The sequence below is a fragment of the Neolamprologus brichardi genome, chromosome 4 (genome assembly GCF_056152115.1).
Source record: "Neolamprologus brichardi isolate AB-2024 chromosome 4, ASM5615211v1, whole genome shotgun sequence".
Taxonomy (NCBI): Eukaryota; Metazoa; Chordata; class Actinopteri; order Cichliformes; family Cichlidae; genus Neolamprologus; species Neolamprologus brichardi.
This window is the reverse complement of record NC_142107.1, coordinates 9,551,845-9,574,437: the sequence shown is the minus strand read 5'-3', so window position 1 is coordinate 9,574,437 and position 22,593 is coordinate 9,551,845. Positions and strand designations below refer to the sequence as shown.

The 22,593-nt window shown below is 39.8% G+C and overlaps 1 protein-coding gene across 1 annotated transcript; it reads left to right on the top strand.

Annotated features, from left to right (window-relative positions):
* The first annotated feature begins 4,578 nt into the window (after positions 1 to 4,578).
* On the top strand, positions 4,579 to 21,618 carry cacng1b (calcium voltage-gated channel auxiliary subunit gamma 1b). Its single transcript, XM_006791541.2, has 4 exons — positions 4,579 to 4,989; positions 14,921 to 14,995; positions 16,701 to 16,838; positions 17,245 to 21,618. The coding sequence occupies exons 1-4, from the start codon at positions 4,749 to 4,751 to the stop codon at positions 17,475 to 17,477; spliced, it is 687 nt and encodes a 228-aa protein (XP_006791604.1). The 5' UTR covers positions 4,579 to 4,748; the 3' UTR covers positions 17,478 to 21,618.
* The last annotated feature ends 975 nt before the right edge of the window (positions 21,619 to 22,593 follow it).

The following is a 22,593-nucleotide window of genomic DNA, read 5'->3' as shown; positions in this document are numbered from 1 at the left end:
TGCCTTTGTTCGACGTATAATCTATTGTAAAACCTGCTTTTAATGTTCCAATCAAAAAGCATTTTTATTTAATCTGAATTTACACTGTTTTTGTCTCTGCCACTTTTTAGGTACTACCCCAAACATCACGTGTACAGATAAATAAACAAAATCAGGGTTAAACTGTGTGTTCAGCTGTGATTTTTAACTATTGTGTTCATAGTGGCATTACTAACATGCTAATGGTACTGTTGGTATCATATCATCATATCATCTTTAACAGGTTGGCAGCAAAGTTATAAATCACAATCAACCTAAAAAAAAAGTTTACAGGTCTTCATGTAGTCCCATGAAAAATTAAGCACATCCAATGAGTTTATAGCTTGTAGAAGCTATAACTGGTTACACTTTATAATAACTACACACTATTAATCATTAGTAAAGTACTAGTTAATACTTTTAAATAATGAATTAAGTATTAAGTAATGCTTAACCATTGCTCAACAGTGTGTTATTATTATGAACTGCTGCCTAGTAACCTGGCATAATCATGATTTTTATCAGCCCCTCACATCACTGTGGAGGAGTTTTGACCCACTTATCTTGTGTTGCATCAGTTCATTGAGGTTTGGGGCATTTGCATATGCACAGCTCTCTCTGTCCCACCATCATTTCACTCAAGTTGAGGTCCTGACTTTGACTGGGCCTTGCAAATTTTTTTTCTTTTCTGCTGTGCTTGTCGTCATTGTCCTGTTACATGGCTAAGTTTCAGCCAAGATTTAGCTGTTGGACAGCTGGCCTCACAGCTGACTCTAGCATAGTTTGGTATGCAGAGGAGATCATAGTCAACTCAAGGTGCCCCGGTCCTGTGGCTGTAAAACAAGCCCAAATCATCATCCCTCCACCAGCGTGCCTGACAGTTATGATGTGTTTGTGCTGATATGCTGTGTTGTGGTGCTGTGGCACTGTGCTTCTCCACTTTTGGCCTCATGGTTTTGTGGTTTGCAAAGTTAAGCTATGCTGCCGTCTTCTTTTTAGAAAGAAGAGGCGTTCTCCTGCAACCCTCCCAAACTGACTTTTTTTACTGACTTGATTGCCATGAACTTTAACATTCAAGGTGTTAACGCCGGCCTGAAGAGCCTGAGATAAAGCTCTTGGGTTTGTTACAGTTTCTCTGAACATTGCATGGTCTGACCTTGGGGCAAATTTGCTGAGACATCCACTCCTGGGAAGATTGTAGCATTGTGTTAATGCACACCTGAATGCTTCAGAGCAGCAAACTGTCAAAACTTCAGCTTTTATAGTGGTTCTCTCTATAAAAGCTGAGGATCCGTTAATCAAGTGCATTTTAGGGCGGCTATAGTTCAGGAGGTAGAGTTGGTCATCTACTATTTGCAAGTTAATTTCATACCTTTGTTTTTTAAAGTAGTCTGTGTTCCCATTTAAGAAGTTTACACAGAGATTTAGTCTCCATGAGTTTACTTAACATGCACGATCCTTGCTTATTTGTCATGTGGCCGCTGATGATCTCATTTTTAGAATTTGCATCAGAGACTTGCGACATGTTAGCAGACAGCTTTGATTGCACTGCTTGCTGCAGTTACACTGCCTTCTCTTCCTTCTCGTTGATTAGTCATTCTGACGTTGAACCTGTTGATTTTGTGATAATAAACATTCACAATTTAGCAAAAAAAAGGGGGGTGAAACAGCAGCAAACAAAATCAAAACATTACCAGATTTTTAAAGGACAACTGCATCATTGCTACGCTGGCAAGTAAAGCAAATTTATCAGCTATTTACAGCCACATGCAATCATCTTCATGCAGCTTGTTTTTCAATGAAAGTTCAATGGTTCGTTCAGATGTTTGTCTGACCTTCTCAGAGTCCTAAATGGCTCTTCTATTCAGCTGCATGAGACTGAATCACTGTCATCTTGAATAAACTATGAGCCACTTCAGCCTTGGAGGCTCCACATTGTTTGACAAAGAAATAAATCAGCAGGAATCACATTGATGGCAGAGCTCTTAGATCAAAATGTTGAAAAGCTGCTGCACTCTCACTCACAGCGATACCACCTGGACAAATGAAGCAATTTTTAAGAATATATATATCAAGAGTCACCCAGCTGATTCAGTCTGTGAGCAAAGGAGAGCAATTGGTGATGCTAAATAAAGCTGCCCATATTTTCTTCCTCATTTCCAAAAGGCTATGTATTTTGTCAAATGTGTTGTAGCTGCTATTACTGCACAATACACCATATATGGAATATCTGCATCATGTGTGCTAGTGGATACACAGTGAGATACTCCACATTTAGCTTCGCATCCAAAATTAAAACTGCATTACTCATTTTTAGGTGTAATTACACTGGTGTTGGTTCATTTTAATCTAATTAGGGGAATAATCTTCAGATGTTAATATCTGATGTTGCTGTACAGCAGCTAAACCAGCCCTTTGTAATTTCAGTCTAATTTCATTTTTCTTCAACCCATGCTCACAATTAACTCACAATTCACCATCCCAAATCACCTTAGCTAAACTTTGCCCCATAAATCGATGGTCAAAGCTTTTGGTAGAACAAGACAAAAACGCGAGGGTGGTGCCACCGAGGCGAACGTGCGTTGTATCCAATCCCATCGTTTTATAGAAGAATATTAACATGACCTTCATAGAAATGGCCTTGGGGCATGGGTAATCTAATTTAGCTTGAGTAATGTTGCCTGTCATTAGGAAATGAATACAGTTGGGTCCCTCTGAAGGCTGTGCAATCTAGTCTGGTATGGGTAAAATTAGCCACCAATTAAGGTTGTTTTTCATCCCGGAATAAAAACTCTAACAAGGAAGCTGGCTGCCATAATTGAAGTTAATCACTGCTGAGCTCAGATGTGGCAGTCCTGATTTCAGGAGAGGTGCTTTTGTACGTTTCGTTACTCTCATTGTACATTTCCAGCACTGACGGCTCACATGTGATACTCCCGGTAATGCTGATAACAATCCATCGAGTGGCACTCACAAGTGAGTCGGAGCTGCCTTCTTGCCAGATGCTGTCATCTCTTTTCAGTGTCTCTCCCCGCCGGTCGACTGGCATGGGGTGATCCCTCCAGTATGACACGGCTGTTGCTTAGAGACTGCGCCGCTGTGAGGTGTTTGGTCTCTCCACAGTCACCGGGGGGATTGCGAGCAAATGAAGCAGGTCAGAGGGCCACGCTGCAAGACAGGAAGCACCAAAAGACACTATTATTACACAGTTAGAGACAAGTGGCTGCTCTCACAGACTTGACAAGCGACTGGCCCTTTGGGAGAAAAAGCAGTTTTCGCTGCAGGTGAGATGCGATAATGAACACAACTGTTTTTCATCTCCTCTCGCCCCTCACAGTGGGTGTTCATTATTTAAGACAGATAGGAGATGATTTATCTTTTATGATCAATTTCTAGGTTGAGTTAGTTACTGATGGCTACAAAACACTCTGATCCTCACACATTAAATTCATTTCTAAGAAAATGAGATATCAGACTTGTGTGCCAGCATTATATCCTTCATCCTCTCAAGCGACTTTCCCCCTGACTTTTTCTTTTTTGTGTGCTCTTGGTTTAGTGTTTTGCCTTTTAGTGGTTTAATAGCGCAGAGCTGTGTGAGTGTTGCAGGACAGAAAATGGGCCAGAGTCCTGTCTAATGTGGGTCACAGTGGTTTATTAAAAGCATGTCCATTTATTCAAGCCTTTCATAGGAAAATGGTTGATTGTGCCTTTGAAGTGCATCAGGCTTTACCAGATTTTTCCCCATCTTCAAACAGTGTCATATTTTGATTTTTGGTTACACCTCTAAAAGCATTTTGTATAAAATCAGATTTGGGGTATGATGAAAACACTTCTGTGTGCAGCTTTCCAAAGACACCTGTAGGATTTCAGTCTTTACACACACACACACACACACACGTTAAATAACACTCTTCTGTCAGTTGAATAAACTCCAAATTTTAAAGGCTTCTTTTGTGTCTTTCTGTATCTGGATCAGCTGCTGGCATCAGGTGGGACCCTTGGGTCAAACCTTGACTTCTGATTGGCTAAATAAGTAGATCAGCTTATTCAGAAGACAACTAATAGAGGACATCTTTGCCTCGGGAGTCCCCTGGCACAGAGAGCCTGAGACAATTGAGCTGGAATTGGATTGGACTGAATAAGAATATGACAGAGAGATGGGAGAGTGAATGTTCTGGATAAATGATGGATTGATCTGTATTTGGCATATCAGTGAAATATTGAAAAGCACTGTCAACATTTGCTGGAGATTTTTTACTGTATCATCTTTGATGTTGCAGTCAAACTGCAAAAGTACAGATGATCAACAGACTGTAGCAAAACTTAAACTGAAAGCATCTGATCTTAACCCACTTGGTGGGTAGTGTTTAGTGTACAGGTGTCAGCTCTACCAGGTACATCGTCTACTTATATTTGAATGGCCTCAGTTCACTAAAGGCGACAAGGGAGGGAGAGGAAGAGAGGAGCGAGGTAGAAACTAGGGCACTGTTATCTGGCCCCTTTTTACCAACCACCAGGCAGAAAGCAGAGAATGAGAAAGAACGAGCCTTGGAGAGAAGGAGAGAGGAGAGGACACCAGCAGTGAAGTGAAGCTTTAGTCAGGACGCGGGAACCTCCAGAGTCAACATCTGACACCAAGGACCTGAAGAAAAACAGCACAAACCTTGACTGACTCACACACTCGCAGGGACGTGCAAACCTGCGTGATTGGCTCGGAAAAGACCACAAACATGTTCGAGGAGCAGGCAACCAAGGTCAAAATCACATCCGTGGTGATCGTTGTCGGCATGTCAGCAATGCTGGCGGCGGTGGTGACTGACCACTGGGCTGTGCTTAGCCCCCGGGTGGAGAAGCTCAACGCCACCTGCGAGGCGGCCCACTTTGGCCTCTGGAGGCTCTGCAAGAAGAGCATCTTCATCGTGGAAGAGGACCCTCAGGGTAAAGGCTGCGGGCCAATCAGCTTACCTGGAGGTAAGTTGAGGTCAAGGTGATCTTCATGTCTTATTTATCTTTAATTTAATCTCATTTGTGGATTTGTTGTGTGGTAGCTGATGGAAAGCTTTCCTGGCTTGAGTTTCCAGGAGTTATAGTGAGAAGATGAAAACTTTGTGACATGTGGATTGGTGAATAATAATTAGAGCTTTATAAATCCATGTAATTGAATAGACAAAATACCAAGAAAAAAATTCATTCCTCCTAAAACTATTTTTAGGAGGAACTGGAAACAAACCATATCCCATTCTCTAAACGTGTGAGGCTCAAGTGTCAGTGTGAGCGTGCAGCAGTGCTGGTCAGCTTTTTTTTTTCCATCTGTGCAGCTGTCCCTTTCTCTATTTTCTCCATTCACACGCATACAATACCACATGCCAGCACATATGTTGGCACGTGCTGGCATGTGTGCATGCATTCACACAAACACACACACACACACACACGCCCATGTGCTTGGACTGAATGTTTAACAGCTCTATGACCAGCTTCCCAGCTTCCCAGCTTCCCAGCGAACCATTATTATCTTCCTCAGAGGAAGTCACTGAACAGACTGCCAATTAAGCACATTCTAACAGCTGAAGTCAAGTTCGCAACGGAAGTGTGAATGTAGTTTTTATTTTATTTTTTTTTGCCGTACTTCACAGTTAATTTTTTACTTTGTTGAATTTGTTCCGTTCGGGCTCTTCAACCTTCAGAGTACAAAGAGAAATAAAACTCAGTTTACCTCACAGCCTTTTCCTCTAATTTCCCTGCTTTTTCTCAGAGAACAGCAGAGTCTTACATCATTTGTCAAAATACCGTCTGACTCTTTCTATATTAAAATGAAAGCTCGGATGCTTTTTAACTGATACCTCTTTTGTCTTGTCTGACTCATAGTGTCAAAACAGATTTGCAACTGGCTTTGATCAAAATAGACATATAACTGTCGAGAGAGCAATTTTTAAGGATTTTTTTCTGATGCCGCTGATAAACAGCGTTTTGAAGGATGCTTAAATTCACTCAGCTGTGGAAAGAACTCCATTAATTGCAAGCTATTAAAAAAAAGAAAGCAAAAGTACAAGAGAGCCAAAGATGGTGCAAAATCTGTCAAAAAGTCAGGTAATTTTCAAAGTCATTTTAGAAGTCCTTTTGGATACTTGCGTAACATTTCATACTGTAACTCTGAAAATAAGTCAAAAACACAAGTCTAGCTTTTATTTAAGACTCTTTTTCCACCAAAAAAAAAGTCTTTAATTAGAAACTCTCTCTGAACAGAGCCAGCCCTGGGGGTAAAGAGTGTCTCTCCCTGGCCTCTGGCTGTGTGTGCGTGCCTTGCAGCTTAACTGAAAGATTTCGCTCTGACTCTGTCATTGACTTTGCCTCCGGCTTCAGCACCTCAGGATCAGCGCAGGCCTTAATGAAGTGTGGCTTCCCGCTCCAGCTCATGAGTTAGAGTACACCTGGGAGACTCAGGAGGAATGAAGAAGACTTGGGGGGAAGAAAACAGACGATTGCTTGGGCGTGTAAAGGCAGGAATGCCCATGTGGAGAGAGTGAGACTGGGTGCTCTTTTAGAGAGTCTGAAGATGGAGGAGAGAGATGGGACTTTCTGTCAGGAAAGATGATGCTGCACCTTATTTTACTGCATGCATCTCATGCGAATTGAGGTGGAGGCAAAAGGCAGGTGGAAAAGAAGTGTGACAGCTACCTGTCATAAAAATTTGAACACCTTGCAAAAATAGTCACAGATACATTTTTGTTTGTTAAGACCTTTGCTGGGGATTTGTTTTCCTCGTGGACAAGTCAGTCACCTGTGGAATGCATGAAGGGCAGCATGTAGTATGACAAATGATCCAGTCACAACCATCACGGCCTGACAGAAGCACTAAAACAGTGTCGGAATATTTGTGCAAAATCTCAAGTGCTTCTTTGGTGCCACACCAAGAGTTCAGCTTAGCCTTAAGTTTGTTTCCATTTCTCCGGGTCTGCAGCGAGAAACAAAAAAAATATACCAGCTGTTTTGTCAGACACCCCTTGGCTACATTCCCACAACCACCATGATGCTTTCACATCTGGGTAATGAGAGAAAATGAGTCATTCTCTTATATCAGCTGAAAAGATCTAGAGATTTTGGTGTGTGGTTGCTCTAGCATTTTACTCCCACGCCAGGCTGAATAGTTTTGGTTACACAAGCCCATCTCTTCTCATTTGTGACCCTGCTGCTCTCTGTAGGCATGGCGGTGCTTCTCTGGTTCTAGTTTCCTTTTATGCACTGTAATCCAAAGACGACGCAGGGCAAGACGCTGATTGGTCAGCCTATTTTGTGCTTTGTGTCACTGAACATCCTTACCAGGCTGACTGACCCACTCCAGTGCCTAGGAAAAGGTGTCAAAACGCATCCTCTGAGATGCTTTTTTCCACTTCCATCCACCAGGTCAGTCTGCCAGGTCTGCGCAGTTTGACATGAGGCGAGAGAGGACTGCGGAAGAAACAGCCATTCTCTGCCTTCAGAGGTCTTGGTTCTTGATGGAGTGCTACGAGGCTGAGCGGTGAGGGTTTAGGTAGAGCGCACATTGTATGTGCCTGAAATACTCGAGTGTCTTTTTTTACATAAGGGGGCTTTTGTTTGAATTTAAAAAGCCAGGCAACAAAACCGTGCAACTAGGTCTGCCTTGAAAAGTAAATTTGACTTTTCTAATTGATTGCAGACAACACCTAAAATCCAATTAGTGTGGCTGGCCATGCAGTTCTAATTAATTACTTTGATAGTTTAGGATTTATGAGTCCAGGCGACAAATATGACACCAAAATATGTGGAGTATGTACAAGCATGCCAGATTCTGAAGGCAAGCAAAAGCAAGCAGAGGGGCTGACTGGCTAACACCTGTGTTACCTTATCTGCTTCTAAATTTAATGTGTCAAGCATAAAAAGAAGAAAACTCATGAGTGCACTATAACAGATTACATCCTTGATGAAGAGTATACCCAAGCAAGCAGCAGTTATTGGACTTAATAACACAGATTTGCATTTTCCCCAAACAGAGGGGGAGTCAGTCGTCATCAGGAGCGTACACAAACCCCTTTTTTCATATAGACACAATTACACAGCTTCTGCGAAAGGGGTTGCGTAACAGCGGCAGCAAAGCAGTGAACCCAAATGACTTTTGAAATTAGCTTCCCACAAATGACGCATGACAGCTTGAGTGCTGTAAAAACCAAACAAACCCTTTATGGATCGCATCATGCAGCTCGGCTGGGAAATCAAGAGCGAAAATGGTGCTTTTGTGCGCACGTATGTGTTCCTTCACATATGTGCTTAGAGAAGCGAGGGAGAAGAGTTCATTATCAATGATGTTTTACTGCTTCCAAGAGGTCAACCATCGTGGTGGTTTTTTGGAGCTCCAAAAAACACCTTCAAGTATAAAAGCTTGCCTCTGACACAGTGCCTTTCAAATGCCCTCGATTCATAGACACAGTAGCACCAACATCACCTTGAGCCACCCTTTTCTGTTTCTTTCCAACCACGCTCTGAGCGCAGAGCCCAAAACTGCGGAGGTGTGTCGCTGGAATTTGGTATTCAGAAAACAACTCACAGCTTCAAAATTTCAGATGAATCATTCCACGATATGTAAATTAGAAATATATAAAAAGAAATTACAGAGCTCAGGGATGGTGTCGCTTGCAGGATGAGCAGAGGACTAAGAAACGTTACTGTTTTAAATTTCATAATAAAGGTCAGGACACACACAGGAGACATGAGGGTAGTGAGGACTCTCCTGTGCTGTTTTGTCCCAGATACCGGTGCTCAGGCGGAATAGTCATTCAAATACCACCATGATACATCCCATTCACATTGACCCAGAACTACCCGGTCGCTCTGTTTAGCTAGAAAACCAGAACAGTTTCCTAATTACCTAATATTATGTTTTCTTTGACAATCCTGCAGCAAATTCTGTACAATCTTCTAGATTATTGTGTTTAAAAACAGAAGTAATTCTGTTTAACCGTAGTGCAAAAACCACAGGAATGCTTAACTGGAGGAAGACTGAAAGGAAGAGCTAAGGTGGAAGAGAGAAACGAGCATAGTGACAGGTAGAGCGAGGAGGATGAAGAGTAAGGAATGGGTAAATTGGAAGCTGAACATCAAAGATAGAAGGTGGCAGCAGCAGAGTTTAATGGAAAGAGGTGAAACTAAAATGACAGGCGATAACTCGTCCTAATCACTCTCCCCTGGAACTAAATCTCCACATTACCCTGACTGTAAGGTTGATGATACGCACCCAGATGTTCTCTTCTTCTGTGAATGCTCACTGTTTAGATTAACCATCGTGCCTGATTTGGGGGTTTTTTTTAAACTATTTGTGGGCAGCGTGCTTTTGCTAAAATTCAAAATGTTAATGGTTGTGCTGGATTGCAATCATACTAACAACAGGGTAACCGTAACTTGGCAACAGAAGTTACAATTTTTTGGCACGCACAAAGCAGCAGTGCGGTTAAATTGTTTTGATGAATCACGTGGAAAGTATCTCCACGATGCCGGCGGCTTTTGACACCTCAGATAGAAAACGTGTTGAGCTGCCCGCCCTGTCTTCTGTCTGTTTTAAGCAATGAGGAAAAGAGAGATTTATTCTCTGGACTTTTCATCTTCTAACACTTTGAGTTTTTCTAGTTATTTGGTGTGATCTTTTTTCTTCTTCCAATGAATCAGCAAATCGCATAATGTAACAAAAATGATTATGTGGAGACTGTCATGCTACTTTTGCAACAACAACAAAAATCCGAGGCTCTGATTTAACTTTGAAGCTACAAACAAGTTCTGTTAAAGCTTTTACAATATAAAAAATGCAGTTGAAAGATCAGAATGTGAAATATCTGTTAGGTACTAGGTATTCAAGTCATAATGATGACTTAGTTTGTTAACCATCAACCTGAATTTTTACAGATTTATTGCACATACATCTGTGTATTATTTTTAAAATACATAAATCCCACTTATAGTTGTGTGCTACAGTGTGTGTCATAAACTTTCACTCCCCAAGGGTTACTGGACTTAGATTAAATTTTAATTGAAAGTGTCATAACATTGTGCGTAGCTACAGCTCCATGCTGCAACATTAACAACGAGGCTCTATTATTTCCATGCTTTCCACAGAGGTCATCAGCTTGTTAGAATGGAGACTGAGCACTGTTAAATCCTGCCCACACTGGAGGGGAAAACAATACATCGCTCTTTAATGACTTTGTATTGTCACCATTTGTGTTCCATCTAGATTGTTAAGCTATTTTTCCAAGCTGTCTTGCTCATGTAAAAGCAGCATTGTGACTATATACTTTACAGTCTCAAGTCTATTATGTTGAAATGGAGTGGCTGTGTCATTATGGCCATTTCACAGTAAACAAAATATCAGTTTAATGCATAAGATGAATGTAGACAGCTAGGTGTGATCAAGCATCCACTGAACTTTGCTTTTGAACCAGGTTCAACCTGACTCACTGTGTTTGTATGACGAGATGTTTTAGATCTCTAATCAACACTTAATTATTGGAAGTATCTGTCTGAATTCAAGTCTGTAACAGCCTGAAAACACAACACAGGCTATAAAAATGTCTGCGAATGTCTGGTGCTTAGGGGGCAGCAGTTGGACAATATTCAACTGTTTTGTTTTTTTGACGAGCAGCTAGTGACAGCTAATAGAAGAAAACAGACTGAAATCAAAGACTTACTTAAAAGTGCAGCAAATTTCTGGAGATAAATCACTGTTACCCACATAAACCTCAAACACAGACGGGGAAGCTTCAGAGGATTAGCAACAATCATTTTTTTATTACTTTCAACATTGAAACTCTCAATCAGGATAAAACAATTAAAGAGCAGTTTTGTCTTTTGGAGCTTCTTTGTGTAATTCTAAGGGTCTTTTATTTGTCTTATCTTTGTGTGGAAGGCAGATAACGGTCTTCAGAGAGACAGGAGAAAATCTCACAGCCACACACAAACACATATTAAGTCAGATTAGATTAGCCTCAGAGGTAAAGATGCTTAATGAGAGATGACCGATAAAAAAAATTGATTGTGTATTATATAATATATTGTTTTAATAATATCTGTATAATGTCTGTGCTGCACTTTGACCTCGGCCCCACCTCCAGCCTCACACACACACACCCATGCACACGCTCACACGTACGAGCACAGTCCCCTTGACATGCTTTTACATGTGCAAATAGCAGGCTAGCCAAGACCTGCAGCAGCCTGTTGCTAGGTTACCTCTTTAGTGATTCTTTCTCATCCCAAGTAACAAACAGCGCCACTGTTGCCTGGTACACACACGTAGTACATGCACACACACATGCAGACATATAGGCAGACACCAGCTCACAAACATTGTCCATCTCTGTGTAGACAGAGAAAGCACCTGTCTGCTTTATGGGTTTAATCTCAGCGAGAAGGGAACGAAGGGACACTCGCTTGGCCTTTAAGGTCCACTCCACCTCTCGCTCTCAGCCAAGCTGCCTTCAGAGGCAACAAATAGATAAATGTGTGGGAAATGACTGCACCCAGGAATCATTTTTCTACAACTACGAGGTTGTTTTGAAGATTGTGGTCAAAGGAGGAGAGTTTGGGCAAGCAAAGTGCAGAGATGCATCATTCCCTTGTAGAAATCGGTGTGAACTCATTTCAGAGGAATACAGCCAACAGGGGAGACAGTGAAGGATTTAAGTATAAACTTTATTCTAAGATGATGGCAAGCCACAGAACACTGCTATGACTTGGAGGGGGTGTTGAGCACACTGGGATCATAAAGCCAAAGAGGAACTTCAGCCATTGTCATTGTTGATTTTTTTAAGTGTTGTGAGTATTAAGGACGCCACAAAGAATATTTGACGCCGACCTTTTTGTAGTGGTCACCATCAAACGACATGAATGGCCGTTTCTTATTTATACATCTAAGTTTCTGTTTGTTCGTTTTCGAATTGTTTTGATATGTCCTTAATCGACCACTTAGCATTAATTTGCAGAACGCTAGCATTTTACAGTCTAAATTAGCTTACCTGTAAAAGAAAGAAGCAAACTTGGGACTACTTTCTTTTTATTTAATTTACATAAATTCACCAGCCACCTTATAAGGTATGCCTAGCTGGTACTAGGTTGGACCTCATTTTGACTTCATTGCTGCCTTAATTCTTCATGCCATAGATTCAATAAGGTCCTGGAAACATTCCTCAGAGATTTTGTCCATATTGACATTATTGCATCACACAGTTGTTGCAGATTTGTCTGCAGCACATCTATGATCCAAATCTCCTGTTCTACCACATCCCAAAGATGCACAATTGGACTGAAATCTGGTGACTGTGGAGTCATTGTCATGTTCAGGAAATCAGTTTGAAATGATCTGAGTTTTGTGCCATGATTCAATATCCTCCTGGAAGCAGCCATTAAAAGGTGAGTACACTGTGGTCATAAATGGGTGGACACCCATATGGAAAAGAAAAAGAAAAGACTTATAAAAGACTTGCATCAGATGTGGCCTACTTCATATAGTCAATCGTATAAGGCTTATATGATTTACTCATGAAAGTGGCCACTTTCTCATTACTTTCATATATTGTTTTAGTAAGTATCCAAAACATACAAGTTTCATTTATATAATTTTTCAAGGGATCTTATATCTGTTTCACTCTTGTATTCTTTTCATACAAGTTTCACACAAGACAGATACAAACTTTATAAGATTTATATATATATATATCTGTTCCATTTGGGCATGGTCAGCAAGAATACCCAGGTGGGCTTTGGTGTTTAAATGCTAAATGCTAAGTTGGTACTAAGGGACCGAAGGTGTGCCAAGAAATTAATCAGAAACTGAATTCTTTATTAATCTGGAAGGAAATTATGTGGTCACAGCTGCTCCAAGACAGTAAGAACAGTAACTGACAAGTTAAAGTACCAGCTCTTACTTTCTTTCTCTTTCCCCCACTTCACTACACCACCAGCAGCAGTTTGAAACTTTGAACTAAGGCAGGAAGGCTCCATGCTTTCATGGTGTTTATGTCAGATTCTGACTTGACCATTTGAATTTCGGGGGAGAAACCGAGACTCATTGGACCAGACAAAGTTTTTCCAATCTTCTATTCTCCAGTTTTGATGAGCCCATATAAATTGTCTACTGTAGTCTATTTGCGTCATGGCTCAATGTGTTGTGTGGTCAGAGTGCTCTTCTGCATACCTTGTTTGTAACAAGTTTCTTTGACCTCTGGCATCGATGAGACATTTTCACCCAGGGCACTGGATATATTCTCTTTTTTGGACATTCACTGCAAATCATAGAAATGGTTGTGTGAGAAAATGCCAGTAGACCAGCCCATCTGTTCCTTCGATTTCCTTTTTTTTCCTATTCAGTTTGAGCTTTAGTATGTTTTCTTGACAATATGTACATGCCTAAAAGCCTAACAGCATTTTATTTGCAATATATATCAGATTCTCCACTCACCCTGTGGGCGATCTTAATCCTTCAACGCGGGTCCTTTACCAGAGGCCTGAGAGTTTAAGGGTCCTGCACAGCATCTTTGCTGTTCCTAGGACTGTGCTCTACTGGACAGAGATCTCAGATGTCGTTTGTGGGATCTGATGGAACCACTCACCCTTGGCACTTGGTACTTCTCAGACTTTACATCTTCCTTTTTTCTGATGTTGCTATGACTCGTTATAGCTACATCTGCCACTATGACCTTCTTCCTCTGCTTGTCGACTACTACTATGCCCACTTGGTTAGCCATCATCAGCTTGATCATCTGTATCTGGATCCATCTGCATCTAGAAGTCCCACAGGATCTTCATTCTCAACCTCCCTCGTGGGCTGCCACTTTACATAAAGCCACACACAGAGTTTAGATGTTTAGATGTTCATTGTCACAACAGTATTACAAAAAAAAACATTTGTTCATGCAAACAAGATTTCCAGATGATAAAACTAACAAGACTGTTTTTGCAATACTGTGTGCTCACAATAGTCTTTAATGTAGTGTATCAGTCATAACTGTAAAATCTCAGTCAGTAATGTTACCTTGCTACCAGATCTACGTAGGTGGAAGCTGTTCAGCTTTGTCAGTGTGATCAATCGGCGGCTCTGGTGTGGACTGGAGTCGGTAGAGCATCCCACAGACTGTACTGTGGAAATTGTCATCCTTCACAGTAAAGGGACATAAAGATTTAAGTCCAGAATACTGCTCGCTAGAAGTAATAAATCAAGAACATTGTATATAAACACAATACACAGATTTATATTAACAATAATTAACTTCCAAAAAAGTTACAAGTTACAGCATAGTATGATTATCAGGTGTTTCATGCGTGTGAAATTAGTTCTAGATACACAAGGCATGAGTTTCATAAAGTCTATTGATAGAATAATAGCTGATAAATAAGGTAGTTTAAAGCACAGCATGGACAAAAACTAAGTTTAGGTAGTAGAAATGCAACAAACCACAATCCCTGTTTAGTTTGTCATAGCTTTGTATATGTATGTGTGCGCGTGTGCGTTTGTGGGGACCAAAATCTGACATTTATTACTTTCTGCACCGTGGGGACTAAAATCCAGGTCCCCTCGGGGTTGAAAGCAATTTTCATGCTCAAAATGTGGTTTTAGTGTCAGGGTTACAATTAGGTTATGGTTAGGTTTAGGGTAAGGGTCAGGGTTAAGCATTCATTTTGGAGGGTTAGGGTTAGGGGCTAGGGAAAGCATTATGTCAATGGGATGTCCCCATGAGGATAGCAAACCAGACGTGTGTGTGTGCATGTGTGTGTGTAATTAATTCATATGGTTTTCTAACAGTCTACAAGGATTCAGTCTGCACTATTGTCTCACCCTCCTGTTTCATCTCCCTCTTTCTTTCTCTCTCACCTCTTTTCCCCATCCTTTCTTACTCTGCAGCAAAAAACTGCTCCTACTTCAAACACTTTACGTCGGGGGAGGAAGCTGAAGTTTTTGAAGTCAAGACCCAGAAAGGTGGGTGTTTCCTCAAAGCCACATAGGCTACATGTGTTACAACAGCATCCAAAATGTATAACAGGCAGAAAGCTGTAGTTTGCCTTTTGATTTTCCATATAATAAGATAAAGCTTTAACATAAATACAGTGCACACCATTTCTCTCAGAAATCAGATGAGAAATGAATCTTCTACAGCCTCAGATTTGATCTTTTTATCCCTTTTGTGTTTTCAAAGTAAATGTGATTCAGTGAAAAAGCTACTCTCTTCTTATGACGACAAGCTGATGCTTTTAACTTAAGGTAGAGAGAAAGACACACTGCACACAGACATAAAGATATACGCTTAGAGAACACTGCTTTAGATAAATGTTATAGGTACACTCCACAGGTACAGTATATGTATATATGCACTACACAGTATACACTATATATTCTTAATTTTTTAATTCAGGTGCTTTAGGTCCCATCTCCATAGGTGTACGAAATCAAGCATCTAGCCATGAAATCAGCCTTTACAAACATCTATTAAAAAATGGGTCACTCTAAAAAGCACATTGAATTTCTCTCTTCCCAGATTTTCCATCACCAACTGAGTGCTGTGTTATATGGAAGTGTTTAGCCACAAATGGGCAAACCAGGGTTGCCATGGTGTGTATAAGTCACCGTTACTCTGCTGACTCAAAGACTGCAGAGTCACAAACCTCCTGCAGCCTTAACACCTGCAAAACTATCTGCCAGGAGCTTCGTAGCAGGGGTTTGAATGGCTGAGCAGCTCCTGTAGGTGTAATTTGTAGCTTGCCAAGTACTTTTATTGTGTATTGAGCCGTGTTTGCCTTCTACAGACTCATGCTTTATTATGTTGCTAATATGACTCCATGTAAAGGCATTTATAATATGTTTCATACAAGTATGGCTGGAAACATCACTTGCAACACTGAGACCAAAAACCCCCCAAATGCAATAAACAATATATATGATTTTTTTTTAAGTCTAAAAATAAATTATAACAGAAAACTTTACGTAGAATAAAATACAAGAAACAACATCAAATTCAGACTGTCTGAAAACACCTGCTCAGCAGTGAGGCACAAACACGTAACTGTGTCTGAAATGTACAAACACTGGGATGCATTCACATACCTTCATACACACAGACAGACAAAAGTCCTGAAAAACAACCTGCACTGGAAAGACGGAGTGTAAAGTTGTTTTACACTCGGTGTTATTCCCCAGCCGGGGTGCTGAAATGGAATAGGACGCTCCAAGGATCATTTGAGTCACAGCTGGAGTGTTACAGAGAAGAAAAGAATAGATTATCTTTATCTGGAAAACAGACAAAAAGGAAGAGGGCGGGAAGAGAGCGACAAGTTCTAATCATCTTGTTATAAGCCTTCAGCATCTTATCTGTCATGCAAGCGGCATTATTGCCAGTTTGGATGAATGGCTGTTGTTTTAAAAGTGGGGCTAATTTAAAGGCTAATTATCTGTGACATAACTCGGCTGAGCACAGTACTGAAACAATTATTATGTAAACGATACTGTAATCCTCCCCTTCTGCTCCTACCCACTGTCTTGGTTTTTAATCACCTCCACTTTCTCTTCTTTTTCTTCCCCTGCTCTCAAAGACGACCGTGTTTACTGTATTTTTCCCTCTCTTCGTTTCCCCTTTTCGTTCATCTACTTCTTACTAATTTCTACTAATTTTTTTCTTCTCTTTCTGCAGAGTACAATATCTCAGCAGCAGCCATTGCCATCTTCAGTCTGTTCTTCATGATCCTGGGCACCCTGTGTGTAATCTTCTCCTTTGGGAAAGGGCGGGACTATCTGCTCCGGCCTGCTGGGATGTTTTTTGCCTTTGCAGGTTAGCTATTACAGATGATTTTGCCTTGTAATTACAGCTCAATATGAGCTGTGTCATTGTCATCGTGTTGCACACCCTCTTCACTGGTGATAAATGTTACTTATGCAGAGTTAATAAAATTGTTTCATGTTTGTGAGAGACAGAGAGAGAGAGGTGTCAAATGCCGATAGAGTTGATGTTTCTCTGAGGTGACAATTTCAAATATCTAAGTGTTAAATTACCTATGATTGGTGTGGGCGCCGATCTGTTCCAAACTTAAAATAAAACTGACAATCTTCTAGTATAAACGAGAAACTGTGACAGCGTTTGACTGAACCGTCTCGACAACACAAATGGCATGAATGCAAATGAAGCATCTGCTTTTTCTGAAGCCGATTATAACCAGTTCTCTCTTTCTGGCACGCAGGCCTTTGCATCATCATCTCTGTCGAAGTAATGCGCCAGTCTGTGAAGCGCATGATCGCCAGTGATGAGACCATCTGGATTGAATACTACTACTCCTGGTCATTTACCTGCGCCTGTGCCTCCTTTACGCTGCTCATCCTCAGTGGAGTCGCCCTGCTCCTCATCTCCATGCCTCACATGCCACGTAACCCCTGGGAGACATGCATGGACGCTGAGCCTGACACCTTAGATTAGCCACAGGTGATGTAACAGCTATATCTTTAAAAAAAAGAAAAAACACACACACTCGCTCACACACAAACAACTGTAACTATAACCAACTTTGCTCTGAAAGGAGATGTTTTCTCTTTCTGTTATTATTGCGATCAATTTTCCAAAGCATTAAAAGATTTTCTGCATCATTTCTCATGATCACATCCATTGGTTTCATTCAGTGTTTACCAAAATATTAACACAAAATATCAACACATTGTAGAACAATTGGGACCAAGAACTGTTTAAAAGTAGGTAAGTTATATCTGAGATGTGAGACTGATTTGCCAAGACTCATCTTTCTGTATTTCTAAAAGCTCCTATTACTTTTTTCATAAAATTCATATTTTCAAGTAACTATGACTTATGTTACGGTACCAGATCAGCCATGAAAGAAGTAAATATCGTTGTGACAATAAATAAATCAATGATTGGCAAAAGCTGTGTGACATCTGAAGAGTGGATTCCTTCAAACAGTCCCAGGCTTTTTTTCGCCATTTTTGTCTGTATGTCAACCAGTAAATCATTCCTGAAATGTTACTGCATTAAAGGAAATTAAGTCTGAAGTTTTTCTGCTTAGCATATATTTGGCTAGTGCCGACATGTCAGCATCTTTCACACAGACTACAGGCAGCCAAGGCAGTGTCTTACTGACCAAAGCAATTGTAAGGAGGATTTTGGTGCGACACTGTATAGTTCTGTGTGACCAATTTACCCTAGTGACAGCCAGAAACCTCGAGCAACAATTCACCAATCAGTCAGGCACCAGTGGTTGCTAGGCCGTCACCATCTGGTCTCAAGGCCTGTGTGACTGGGTCTTCAGGGGTCACTGTCAAGAGCCTATATAATGCCAGGTTTTAATGAGGTGTAAATATAATAGATCAGCAGTTTGATTTTTTAATACTGGATATTGGATCGCTATAACTGAGGAATGAATCAGTCTAAAGTATTATGGTATGCTTTGTACAAATGTGGAAGAAGTAACACATTTAAAAAAAAAAACATCTGGAATGCTCTTTATGTCCTGTGTAGACAGATTCTTTTTCATTTGTACATCACATTTAGTTGTTTGTGACACATTAGCCTGTAAAGAAGTCCAAACTGCTGGGCAGTTACATATACATTCATAATGTATCTGGTCATCGGTGATTTATCTGACACCAGTACTGCCCAACTGCAGTAAATCTAGTCCTTATTAAAGTAAGATCCTTTTCAAATGCATTATTATACTGAAATTCAACAAATAAATCAGAAAAAGAAAGACTGACTTTTTTTGTCTTTTAAGAAAGACTGAACTAAATCTGTACCCCACCACAACAGATAGGAAGAGTGAGCTTACACGCTTAAATGAGTTGTAATGGTCGGCAGCCTTTTCATTCCTCCAACTTTCTACAATCGATCTATGCCATTGATCATCGTAAGAGAGACACCGTATCCCGGATACTCCCTCGTTGACATAAGTCATTGATTTTTGAGTCACTGTTCAAGATCCCTGGTGATTTAGGCCTAGCAGCTCTGATCCATACTGTTGTCAATAATATCTGCTGAACCTCTGGCCTGTGCTTTGTATGTTAGAAATGTTCTGTTGTTAGTCGAGATCCAGAAAAAAGTAGTTAAAACACTGCAAACATCAATTTTAAGAACATCGCTGATTATTTATATATAACAGCAATATCTTACTCGATATATAAAGAATTTGGGTGGTGGTCCCAATACTTAGTTTCAGGTATGTAAGCTAAACAGTTATCCTAGAATAAAATGCTGGACTGATCTTCTAAACTTGAAAACTAGTGACACACTATAAGAACAATGTGGTTTCTTTTCTTCAGTTGTCTGCATGAGTGATGGGCAAGGTGTCTGTGCAGTCACATTATGGGAACCAGCAGAACACAGCAAGATCAAAACCATACAGTGTTCAATGAATGCTGTATAATTTATTGAATGAACTGGGGGATCAGGTCTGCAACCAATCGCACTCAGTTACTTTGGTGCATCAAGACGGTGATAAAATGGCAATAAGATGGAGTCAATCTGTTATCAGTTTGCAGCTGAATAGGTTCAAGTTGGCAGTTGCATCTGTTTGTGATAATATGGCAATCACAAATGTGTTACCGTATGCTGCAAACCTGTTGTTTATGCACACAGAAATTCATATTAACTACTTACATTCAGAATTCATCCAGAACCTCGTAGATATGAAAGAGACATTCACAAATAGTGACATATAGTGACATAGTTGCTGCTGGACAGCAATCTACCAGCAGCATGACATACGCCCTCGGCAACGTCACGTTTATATAAGAATATAACCAGAATAAAACCAGTTGGCAACCAGCTGAGTCGTGTCCCCTGTTGACTGAAATGTTTTGGCAATCTGTCTGTGTTTATGAATTAGAAGGCAATTATTTGCACTCAGTCCAAGTTAGACCGCAGTTACTTGGAGACCAGTTTCCTCCCACCAGGTAGCCTGTGCAATCATCCTGAAAGTGGTCACGGAAAGTGGTCACCAAGAGGTTTAGGGTGTTGCACGTTCAACCTCTGAGCAACCAGCAGGTCATCACAGCTACTTGCAAGCTTAGTCTCCAAATAAAACCGGCCCAAAAAAGATAAAAATCTGTGCAATCACCAGGCAACCGCTGATTTTAACCAGTCATTTACGAGTATACAGGTTGCCATACTATTTTTACTCTAGTGTGACTAAGCCATAACAGCAGCTCCAGCCTATCAATCCACTGCTTATTTATTAACTATTTAGGGGATTGTCACTTACAACTTATCAGTTGTGAACATTTAAAAATCTACATTAATTTATTAATAATAATTATTATAATTTATCAATAGTCCTAGTGCTACCTAACAACAGCTGGTTGCATTAACAAGTGACAAAAACTGTCCAAACCGAAGAGCCAAAGCTTTTGTCTACCTTTAAATGGGATCGGCCATCGCTCCAGTTTTGCTCCAGATAGTAATGTTTTTTTAAAAGAAAAAAGAAAAAAAGAGGAAGACCATTAAGACTTTTTTTTTCATTCCAATGCAGTATTCACATTTTTGTTGGGATTATTTTCCATTATGGGGTCACAAATATTTAGAATAAGTCGTGTTTTTTTTAAAGTATTGTCATTGAATGTAAAATAGTAATTCGAATGATGATGAAGAATTTTATATCTTAGCTGTCTAAAGAAAACCGTGATCGGAAAGATGTGGCTTTTTATTCAGTTTCACAGATGAAATGAATCAGAGATGATCTCTGCAACAACAAAAACTCCAATGTCTGATTTTACCTGACGGCAGTCGTTTTGTAACAAAATGTTAACCAAAAAAAAAAAAACTGTCTACATCTTATATGTTATTTCTCAGTGAGTCACTCAGCCACGGAGTTATTCAGCTGGTGCAGGTACAGCAAAATTAAAGATCCCTGAATGATGATGCTTCACTCAAGAACACAAGAAGACATTATTACTTTTATCTCTGAGGTCTTTCTGAGAAAGAACAATCCCATTTTCCTTACACCAGTACGATATCCACGTTTGTATTTTAGGATTATTAAATAAAACTTGCATGTATCTTCATTTTGTTAACTACTAATGAGGATGTGAAATGATCCTGTGAGTGAATCTGGCCAAAGAATGACTCAAGACATGTATTTAATCATAATAATAATAATAACAATAATAATAATAATAATATGCATAATAAAGCATTTATACCAGTTCTGTGAAAAAAGACTGACTCAGTGTTATTACAGTAATTATATAAACAAGGTGATTTTTACTTTTGATTTGTAAAATTGCTCTTATATGTCAGTGATTAGCTTTTTTAAAAGAATAAGATCATGTTCATCAAAAAGTTGAGTAAAGCTTTTTAATTCTTTGTTTTTGTGCAAGTGAATGTTGAATTTTTACATTTTTGGGGGGCATATTCTTCCACATTGACCTTCAAATATCTACTAATTTATTACTCATGCTTAATCATGTTAGTTCCTCTGTACTTACATTGCTGTTGAAATCATATTAACACTAATAAAACAGGGCCTTTCCCTCCTATTATGTTTTGATATGTTTAGCTGTAGAGTGACAAAGTGGATTGTTTATTTATTTCAAAATAAAAGTGGTATTTTAAGTCCTTTCTTGACCAAACATTTCATTGTATTTCCATTTTTTTTTCACTTTGCCTTTACAGTTACAGTATGTTCAGCACCACAGAGTCTTTACCTTACAGTATAAAGCAACTTGAGACATTTGTTGCCGTGGTACAATCATAATAACACTGAATTAATAGTGAACCACGTTCAGGGAAGCTTTCAACCAGAAAATGTGCTTGAATTGAGAGACAAACCTACTGGAAATTCTTCAGACGCCTAACATTCAGCAAGTTAAGGTTTTTCAGGGGTGGATGTAATAGATGGATGAAAATCTTTAAATCATTCATGACATACTTACCTTACAAGAATGAGAGCAGCATTGGTAGAGCATATACTAAGAGCACCCATGTGCTTTCTACATTTGTTTGATTTTAGATTTTCCCTCATAGTTAATTAAGCAACTGCAATGACGCCTTTAGGAGTAAATTCCACTTTATCATTGCATTCCACTTATAGTTAGACTTTCAATTGTCTTTGGTTACAAAAAAAAAAAGTTAATGCAATGTTTGTTGAACTGCTTTTATATTGTAGAGAAGCACAACTGTCCAGTGAGAACTGAGAACTGAATGCAGATTTAAGCCTTAAGTTTAAATGTTGCATTCTGTTAGATGAGATTTCTGCAGTATGTGAAACATTCAAATTCTATTCAATGCATAATCATTGCATTAATAAAAATATGTAATGTCTGAGCAAGGAATTTCAGATATGAGTACCTTATTTACAATAACTACTCCATGCATGCTAGAGAAAATTTGGACTGATTTAGCTCCCCAGTCACTTCATTAGTTACACCTGTCCAACTGCATGTTAAGGCAAATATTCAATCAGCCAATCACATGGCAGCAAGTCAATGCATTTAGACATCTGAGCATCAGAGTAGGAAAGACAGTGATTTAAGAGACTTTGAACATGGCATGGTGGTTGATGCCAGAGAGGCTGGTGTGAGCATTTCAGACA